This window comes from Scomber japonicus, chromosome 10 (genome assembly GCF_027409825.1).
Source record: "Scomber japonicus isolate fScoJap1 chromosome 10, fScoJap1.pri, whole genome shotgun sequence".
Taxonomy (NCBI): domain Eukaryota; kingdom Metazoa; phylum Chordata; class Actinopteri; order Scombriformes; family Scombridae; genus Scomber; species Scomber japonicus.
Window position 1 is genome coordinate 3,136,728 of NC_070587.1, and position 9,849 is coordinate 3,146,576.

Below are 9,849 nucleotides of genomic sequence, written 5' to 3' on the forward strand. Positions count from 1 at the left end.
GAACAAGAGTGATGTGTTGTGTTGTGATCCTGTCGCTGTTTAGATTTTCTGTTAACCTCGAAAGACTTGCATTGCTCGTCATAGTCAAAAAAGTCTAAAATCTTTGGTCACCCCCTGCTAGGAAAACAATCAGCAGATTTCCTGACATTTGAAATGATTGTTTTGGTGTGGGTGCTTTTAGGCCACAAATACTTAAATGGAAGGAGTAATTCTATGTAAACCCTTCAGGCAGTTGATTATGAATGAGGACAAGGTGGGGTGGCAGACAAGATTGCATTTTCTGTTGTTTGTTTTATCAATGAGTTTTACCATAAGACTGATGTGAATACAGTTGTGGCTTTGCTCCACCTACTGGCCAAACTGAGGAACAGGTTACATCAACAAACATTTCTCTTATCTCTCTCCTCTCTCCATCTCCTCCTCCTCTCCCAGTTGGACGGTAGCTTAGCCGATGCCAAGAGGCAGCTGCAGGATGAGATGCTGAGGAGAGTGGACGCCGAGAACCGCCTGCAGACGGTGAAAGAAGAGCTCGAGTTCCAGAAGAACATCTACAGCGAGGTCCAACTCTTCACCTTAGCCTTTTTTTATTTTTATTTAGCTGCCAAGTCATCTGTCCTACTTTTCATCTTTTCCACAGGATATTGATTCGCTTCCAACCACCTACTTGTTCGTTTTGCATTCCCTCCAACAGATCTGTCTCACTGATTCTCTCTTGTGCTGCTTACCTTTTATCTTATCTTCAGTTTTTTCTACATAAAAATACCAAAATGCAGTAAAAGTAGTAATATTTACCTATCAAACATCTTAATTCTATAATGAAGTCACAATTTTAATTTCTGGTTGTGGTTAAACCTGGACCAAAACTGGCAACAGATATGTTTTCCAAATTTAAAATTAATGATTAGGAGTTGCTTAAAGGTCACCAGAGAAGTAGATTACTCCGCTGGAGGTCTGTAAAGTAATTACTGCACAGCGACTGATTAATCAATGCTATTAAATTCATTGACCACAGGAGGTTTCTACAGGTGGGAACTTTTAAATTGTAAATAGAGTACATAACTAACCCTTACATACTGTATTAAATGACTTCAAGTAGTTTATGGATAGCTAGATAAAGTTGTGATGAAGTAAAAAGAAGTGAGAACGTCAAATTAACTCAGTCACACTAGTTATGATTATGAAAGAAGAATCCAATAAACCACAATTGCTACTGAGACTAATAGTCATCAGTAACCTGTGTTAAATGGGTCTTTCCAGCATCTCATATTAGTCCTCCTCTCTTTGCTGGTATCTGTAGGAGCTGCGTGAGTCCAAGCGTCGGCACGAGTCTCGCATGGTGGAGATCGACAGCGGGCGACAGCTGGAATTTGAGAGCAAGCTGGCTGAGGCCCTGACGGAACTGAGAGCCCAGCATGAGGAGCAGGTCAACATTTACAAGGCGGAGCTGGAGAGGACCTACAACTCTAAGGTATGTCTGGATGCTGCTGGAGACGCTGCTTTGTCGCCACCTACTGTAGAGTCCAAGAAGTGACTGTTACTCTGTAGTAGTAGTAGTAGTAGTAGGAGTTCAGCAGTGTCTGTGGTTGTTTTGCATTTGCAATTAGCTTTAATGAACTCTGAATTCACACAGTTTAGATAATGTGCAATATTTATCTACACCATTAAAAAATTAGCGCCAATAATTGTCACCTTTATCTACATACAGGAGGGGAATTAATTTAATAGGTGTAACTGTTTGGTCCTGTGGGAATGTTAATCAGGAATGTGGATTTGTGTTATTGAATTTACTTTCTAATGAAGCCGCAACAGTTCTGTGTTTAAAAACCACTTGAGAAAACCTATATCAGGAATTTCTGTTTTCAAATTAGAGAACTTAAAAGGAAGTAGGCAACAAGTTGTTTTTTCTGTGGTCTTTTGCTATTCATGAGAGTTGAAGATTTCACTGACTAAATCATTTGAAATACAGTAAACATGGACTAGCTGATAATCAGATGCCTTACTTTCCGTCTGTTAGTTGGAGAATGCCCGTCACTCAGCTGACAGGAACAACAGCTTGGTTGGCGCCGCCCATGAAGAGCTGCAGCAGACCCGTATTCGAATGGAGAGCATGTCAGGCCAGCTTAGCCAGCTGCAGAAACAGGTACACATGCACACACGCGCACACACACACACACACACACACACACACACACACACACACACACACACACACACACACACACACACACACACACACAGACAGTCACTGCTCATGCTGCTATGTGGCTGACTGATATTGACACAAATTCTTTTGTTTTAACAATTAACAATTAATTTAACATGACGCTTCACTTGATTTAATAACTAGACTCTTTAATTGGCCAGTCTTAATTGACTAACCTTTGTGTTCTCTCCTCATCAGTTATCTGTGAGTGAGGCCAAGGTACGGGAGCTTGAGGAGATGATGGCAAGGGAGCGCGACCTGATGCGGCGGCGGCTTGATGATAAAGAGCGGGAGATGGCTGAAATCCGAGCTCGCATGCAGCAGCAGCTGGATGAGTACCAGGAGCTGCTGGACATCAAGCTGGCCCTGGACATGGAGATTAATGCTTACAGGAAGCTGCTGGAGGGAGAAGAGGAGAGGTGAGAACAACTCAAAGATCATTGATCGTCGAGCCTTATCGCCAAACATCAGTGTTTGGATCTCACTAATAAAATGGAGGCTGTTACAGCAGTTACCATGTTTATGCCTGTGGTTTTGGAAAGAGTTGGTCAGTCACACTTGGATGTAATGTGCAGATGTCCGCATACTGTTTGGCTATGATGTGGTGGACATGTGGTGGTTCGTGTTTTTTCTGTCACAGATCAACAAAAGTCAAAACAATTGAACCATGTTTTCAGCTGCAAATATCTGCGTAAAGGTTGAAGGTTGGGTCATACTTTGTGTGTGTGCATTCTGTAGGGTCTGTAGGGTGTTCAGTTCAGTTTACACCATCACCTGAATCAATCAATGCCTGTGGACCAATTTTCCTTAAAAATATCACCATATAAAACCTAACAAAATCCTTTTTGTTTGTAAATTCATAAATATCAAAAATTTGCCTTAATGGATAAAAAGAGGTGCTCAGCAAGAAATGCAAGTTACATAAATAATAATGTGCCAAAGATGAGTTGAAGCAGCCAAACACTCAGCTCGTAAAATAAATGATCATGTATTGTTTATTTCTGATAAAATCAGTGTGTTTTTCTTCAGTATTTCATCATGCTCATGTTGAAGTTTATAGCGATGGAATTTTATAATGGCAAACCATGTCTGCACATTACAACAACTCCCTTTGTCTAAACCTCTACCTCCATCTCTCCACAGGCTGCGTCTGTCACCCAGCCCTCCGCCCACCAAGGTCACGGTGACACGAACCTCCGGCTCAGCCCACAGCCACACCAGCCGCCTCCTTCAGTCCTCCACCGCCGCCTCCAGCAGCCGCAACTCCTCCGGCACAGGCAGCGCCACCAAGAAGCGCCGCCTCAACGACAACGACAGCGAGACCTCCAGCCTAGTGGGGGGCACTGTGACCAAGACTCGCATTAGTCAGCACGCCTCCGCCAGCGGCCGTGTCACTGTGGACGAGGTTGATCTGGAGGGCAAGTACATCCGCCTTAGCAACAAGGCTGATGAGGTAATTGAGTCTATCTTTCAGCTGGTTTTTCAAACACTAAAATCTCTAAAATGACAAACCGCTTCCTCTGACAGTCTTTTAGTCTTTTAAAGATAAAAGATGACGTACTCACTATCCTAAAAATAGTTGAAGACTGTCTACTGTCCTGGTTACATATACTGGCTATGGTTATTTCTAAGATTGTTGTATCATCAAAGTTGTAATTCTTATTTTTTTGCTGTTACTTTTGGCAAAAAATATAAAATAAAATATATTCTAGGAAGGAAAGACAATTATCTGTAACCTCTGCCTGCATCTTTTCCTTTTCAGTTTTTAAAAAATTCTCTTGTCCATCCTCCATTTCTCTTCCCATTTTTGTCATGTAGGACCAATCACTGGCCAACTGGCAGGTGAAGAGACAAATCGGCACTGGTAGCCCCATCGTCTACAAGTTTCCACACAAATTCACCCTGAAGGCTGGAGGAACCGTCACTGTACGTTAAGCAGGTTTTCTTGTCTTGTGTTTGTCTTTTTTTAAATTTTAATATCATTGCTTGCTTTGTGGTTAAATGTGGTTGATTCTTGTTTTCTTTCTTTTTGTAAGTACATTATTTCAGTGGTTGCTCAACAATTATTGGTCAAGTACATGATCTCTTTCCAACTCTGTGACCTTTGACCTTCTTGTAGATCTGGGCTGCATCTGGTGGTGGAAGCCACAACCCCCCCACTGACCTGGTGTGGAAGAACCAGAACTCCTGGGGCACCGGTGACCTCCTGCAAACCATGCTCATCAGTGCCAACGGAGAGGTCTGATTTCATGTTTTTCTTAGAACATTTCTTACATTTATATTCGTTTCCAACTGCAATAAGTTCATCGACATGTTTTCTTTCTTTCACTTTATTCACCACCAGGAAATGGCCATGAGGAAAGTCACACGCACCCTTTTCCAGGAAGATGACGATGATGATATGGTAAATTCCTCTTCTATTCAGACATCTCCTAAATAATCCAGCAAATCTGAAAACAGCGTACATTATGCATCAGGAACAACACAGCTCTCAGCCGGCTGTGACTGCAGCAGCTCCTGGTCTAGCAGCGGTGCTCAGTAACTCACCCTGTTGTGTGTGTGTGTGTGTGTGTGTGTGTGTGTGTGTGTGTGTGTGTGTGTGTGTGTGTGTGTGTGTGTGTGTGTGTGTGTGTGTGTGTGTGTGTGTGTGTGTGTGTGTGTGTGTGTGTGGCCCCCTGCAGGGAGCTCACAGCACAAGCGGCGCAGACAACGAGTACAACCTGCGGAGCCGCACGGTGATCTGCGACTCCTGCGGGCAGCCGTCAGACCGCTCGGGTGGTTGCGGCGGGGGGGGTATCCTTGAAGGCGTCGTGGGACACACCTCATTCATGGGTACCAACGAGCCCAGACAGGTACTGTAACTATACAGCTACTTTATTACAAAATGAACGTCAGTAATAATTGCACAGCATAAAGCAGATCAGCATTGTGTTTTAGTTTATAATGAAATATTGATTCAAATCCAAGAGTGCAGAGGTGACACTCCTTTGTTCTTGTGGAGAACGACCTTCTCAAAAGCATCTTGGACTAAACAATTTTATTAAGAACACTCATGTAGAAACATCACAGTTACACAACAAGCAGCGCACAGCAACTTTTGTAAAATGCTGGCACTGCTGAGTATTATAAATCATTCTTGCAATCGAATTCCTCACTTAATCGATATCATCATCATTTTTAACGTAAAAGTGCCAAACAGCGCTCAGTTCCAGCTTCCAGCCAGTCATTTATGGGAATTTGCGATTATGTGATGGTGACTTCAATACTTTTGGATTCTGGCTTGTTGGTCAAACAAATCAGGCAATTTAAGGACACCAACTTGTTTTTTTAGGAAACTGTGACAGATGTTTTTCACTGTTTTCTGGAATTCCTCGATGGAATTAATTGATCAATCAAGAAAGTAATCAGCAGATTAATTGATACTGAAAATCGTTGTTGATTGTCTAAGTGATCTGATATGTCTTCTGCTTTGGAGGCAAATATTTTTTTACTTTCATGCTCACTGTTGTTTCGATTTTCAGCTAGTATGAACAAACAAATGTATACAAGGCAGCTTGATGATATGTAACTACAGTCTGTTATTCAGAATTTACAAACCCCTGATCAGACAAACCTGAGTGTTCTCATATTCATATTGTTCAAATAAGGAAAACTATCATTGAAAAAGTCACAAAAAGATGAAATTTAGTCGGCAACAAGAAATAAAAAGCAGGGAATTTTACTGAATTGCACATCCAGGCTATTACAAAAGCTTTTATTATGTGGTTATATTGCGCCGCGGTTCACTGGAAAAACTATTACATGAAGAATTTAAAAAGAACAGCTAACCAGTAACTTCACACAGCATTTTTTTCGACCTACTCATAGATCTCACTCACATAAATCATCTCATTGTTAAGTCTTGTTGGAGAGTTAGTATCCCTCCAGTTTCTTGTTTTCTTCATGTTTAACGCTCTACTTTCTTCCTTCAGGGTCGCGTCAAGCCGGAGAACTGCTCCGTCATGTAAAACCAGACAGCACCTCGCCTGAACTCTCCACCTCATCCTTTTAGCCCAGATAGGAGAATTATTTTCTACTGTTGGGATTTTTGTCTTTATTTTTTTTAATATGATCTATTTTGTATACGATTAATCTGCAGGTTAGATTTGCTTCAAGGTTTTTGGCAAAGGGCACAGGATTTTCATATCCATAGCTTCTTTTGAGTTTGTATTTTCAAGTTATGTTATTGCATGTGTGCTGTGCTTAATGCTTTGTGCTGTCTTTCTGCTCTGCTTGCACACTCACTGCCACACACACACACACACACACACACACACACACACACACACACACACACAGAGCTCCATTGACCAGTGCCTCTGCTTCAGTCCGAGCCGGGGTTTCACATTTAATGGCCAGGCTGTCAACACTCAACACGCACAGCTAGTGAACCCCGTCAGGAATAACTCTGGGTGCGGGGAATCCATTCTACAGCAATACAGACAACAGGAAAATGAATCCTGCGGGGTTTGTTGATCATGTCTGTCGCCCATCAAATTGATCAAATCTTTATTTAAGATGTTGGAGATGTTTACGGTTGAAATCACACTCAGTGGCTACTTGATTAGGAACCACCTGTTCAATCTAATGCAATCCAATACAAACACTCTGCTATAAATTCTCCATTTATGAAGCTTATACAGTTTCAGTTTTTGTTAACATTGTCAGAAAGGTGATTATTCTACTTTATGTTTATTACTGAGGTTACACAAAGTGGTGGTGTTGGTGCACTGGGTTACATAATATTTAAATAGTGTTCCTAATATTTTGCCTTCCTCATGTATTATAAATGGGGTGCACAAAATATTAGGAATTCAATATAATGCACCCTAGTACACCACCACTATACACTACAACCTCAATAATTAACATTGATTAGAATGATCACCTTTCTGACTATATCAACAAAAACTTCATAAATGTTGAATTTATGGTAGAGCTGTTGCATTAAATTGCACAGGTGTTCCTAATAAAGTGGCCAGTGAGTGTAGTTTTCCTTGTTCTTTGGAACAGTATTACACTATCTTTATATACTACACAAAAAATAACCAAGACTGTTATTATTTTATTTTTATTTTTTATTTTCTGAGAAACTATGTTGGGAAAATTCTCCAAAGAAAGCCAAAGTACTGTAAGCTCAGGGTGTTAGGGTTAGCATGTTCTGTCCAGTCTCTTACACAAAAAGAAGTGTTGAACATTTTTCTACATGGATTTAGAATGATATGGTTTAGCAGCTATGGCGCGCACAGAGATACTAATAATTATTTGAGATGAATTTATATCTATGTTTCTTCAGTTCACAGCTTGACTCCAGAGAAATGAATTTGGTTATGTATTTTTTGAACGTCTGTGGAAATGAGGATGTTGTTATTATGTTGGATAAGTTGAATTTACCCAGGCAACAAAGAGAATGTGTTTCTCTGCCAGATACGTACATTTAAATGTGTGGTTGCTTCATTGTTTTACTAATTCCAAATATGTTTTCTATTTGGGGGAATTATCAGGATTAAGTTCTCTGTTTTAAATCTTTATTGAAGAGTTTGGTGCCATATATATATACACACAGTATTTATAACATTTCTTAGATATAAACACTACTCCAATAGAGAACTGATGCTGCTGTTCACAGAGCACAACAGTAGTTTTTGTTAAATTTTAACAAGCTTTTTTACAGATGATGAATACAAAAGTGCCTTCAGAGGGCATAAACAAGCATCAACAATCAGCTCTTTGCTCACATGCCTTGTATTGCAGCCTTGTGACTATCAGACATCCTCTGATTTGTGTTGCCCCTAAAAACTGGTCATAAGGGCTTTTTTTCTTCTTCTTCTCTCCTTTCCTATAAGCTTTACTGGCTTTGCAAATCCCCAGCCATGATTTTGGGATCTGAATGGGATTGTAGGGTTGGTGTACTTAATGACTTTTGGCTTCATGCGCTGCTTTTATTGAGGGTCTCGCCAGTTATGCACAGCAGGTAGATTTGTACTCTAGTCTGGCAGCTTTAAATCATTTATACTCGAGAGAAAAGAATATCAAAGCATTTACGGAAAATACTTGATGTTTTGTTTTCATTATTTTTTGTTTCTTATTGTACTTGATGGTATTTCTGCTAAAATTAGATTCTTTTTTTTTGCCTTCAGATTTTGACATTTTGAGAGTGCCTTAAAAAAAAGTCAGTGACAATCACTAATCAGAGAAATGGCCAGCTGCTAATATTCAGAAGGAACAAAGACATATTTTCATATTGTCTCATATGTATAAGTACATTTCTGAGACCAGATTACTGTATGCAAATGTGTTTTTTATGCACAACTACTAACTAAATCATCCTACTTATGACAGATAACATAAAGGGTGTAGTTGGGGGTTTTACAGAGGCCTTTCTGACTGGCTAAAAAGCAGAACTTCCTGTACAACACTTTTCTTTAATGTTTTCTTAAGAATTGGACAGCTGCTCTTTAACATTTGTACGTAATGTTAGTTTCAGTTAATGAAGAAAAAAGACACTCTGAGTCTGATTCAAAACACAGATGTGAAAAAACACTCGAAAGGCCTTTGTGAAATCTCAAACCCTCGCTGTTAAAATCTCGACGGAGGCCTCATGAATCATCTTAAGGACTTGAGGATTTAAAATGTTACCCAAAGGGATTTCTTGTTGTGAGCTGTTAATGCCAAAGTTGTAATTAGCTTGAAGTAGGATTTGTGTCAGATCTATCACAACGATGCTGTTAACATTATGGAGAAGCCATGCATTCAGTTGATATAATGAATGTCTCTCTTTTGTTTTTCTTTTTTTTGGTGCTTTTTTGTTTTTCCTTTTCTAAAATAATGTGGAGTAAATTCTTTTTTCCAGTAATTCATTGTCCTAATTTCTTCTGTTTAGTACATTTTCATTGAAAACCATTGATGAAAAATGCAGTCATTTTATTTACATATATACACACATGTTCCCATGGTTACATTCAAATATATATATATATATATATATGTAGTCATATGTAAAAAGCTGAACCTCTATCTAAACACTACAGCATTTAAAGCTCAATGAACATCCATTCTGTTACACATGGTTTCTGCTGTCTAATGGGCATGATAACAAACTGCATTTGGTTCAGATTTGATACAAAACAGAGTAAAGTATTTCTAAAATGACCTAAAAATAACACAAGACATCGGCTGACAACAAGACATGTAAATGCACTAATTTAGAAAACTTGACAAAGTTTATTTCGCCTGCTTATTTAAACAATTTGGTTTTGGCAAAATCCCTAATCAGCCGACAGGATTTGCTGTAGTCCACTGCTATTACATTCATAGTGCTGCTTTGATTTGGTTTGTAATTCTCAGTTTGATGATGGTTTATTTTCACTACATACACCGAGTTTACCTTTGGTATCTATAAATGAGCAAAATGTGTATGACCTCACACAAACCCATCCCAAACCACTTAAAAAACATGTTCATCTCAAAATAGGGCAGTTCTTCTACATTAATGTGAAGATAACAACATATTTATATCTATATTTACAAAGTTTAAACCTGACAGCAGCAATAAGTGAACCAGTTTTGTTTAAACAAAAAGGAGACGTGTATTTTTGGTGTCTCTA

The 9,849-nt window shown here is 39.4% G+C and overlaps 1 protein-coding gene across 4 annotated transcripts in view; it reads left to right on the top strand.

The window, feature by feature from the left end:
- Positions 1-9,098, top strand: part of LOC128366501 (lamin-A-like) — a 37,217-nt gene extending 28,119 nt beyond the window's left edge. For all 4 annotated transcript variants that reach the window (XM_053327235.1, XM_053327233.1, XM_053327236.1 and 1 more), the window contains 10 exons: positions 433-558; positions 1,298-1,468; positions 2,015-2,140; positions 2,402-2,622; positions 3,347-3,656; positions 4,022-4,129; positions 4,323-4,442; positions 4,548-4,607; positions 4,885-5,055; positions 6,175-9,098. In XM_053327235.1, the coding sequence (XP_053183210.1) occupies positions 433-558; positions 1,298-1,468; positions 2,015-2,140; positions 2,402-2,622; positions 3,347-3,656; positions 4,022-4,129; positions 4,323-4,442; positions 4,548-4,607; positions 4,885-5,055; positions 6,175-6,210 (1,449 nt within the window). In that variant the 3' untranslated portion in view covers positions 6,211-9,098. The remainder of the gene's footprint in view (positions 1-432; positions 559-1,297; positions 1,469-2,014; positions 2,141-2,401; positions 2,623-3,346; positions 3,657-4,021; positions 4,130-4,322; positions 4,443-4,547; positions 4,608-4,884; positions 5,056-6,174) is intronic.
- Positions 9,099-9,849: the final 751 nt, after the last annotated feature.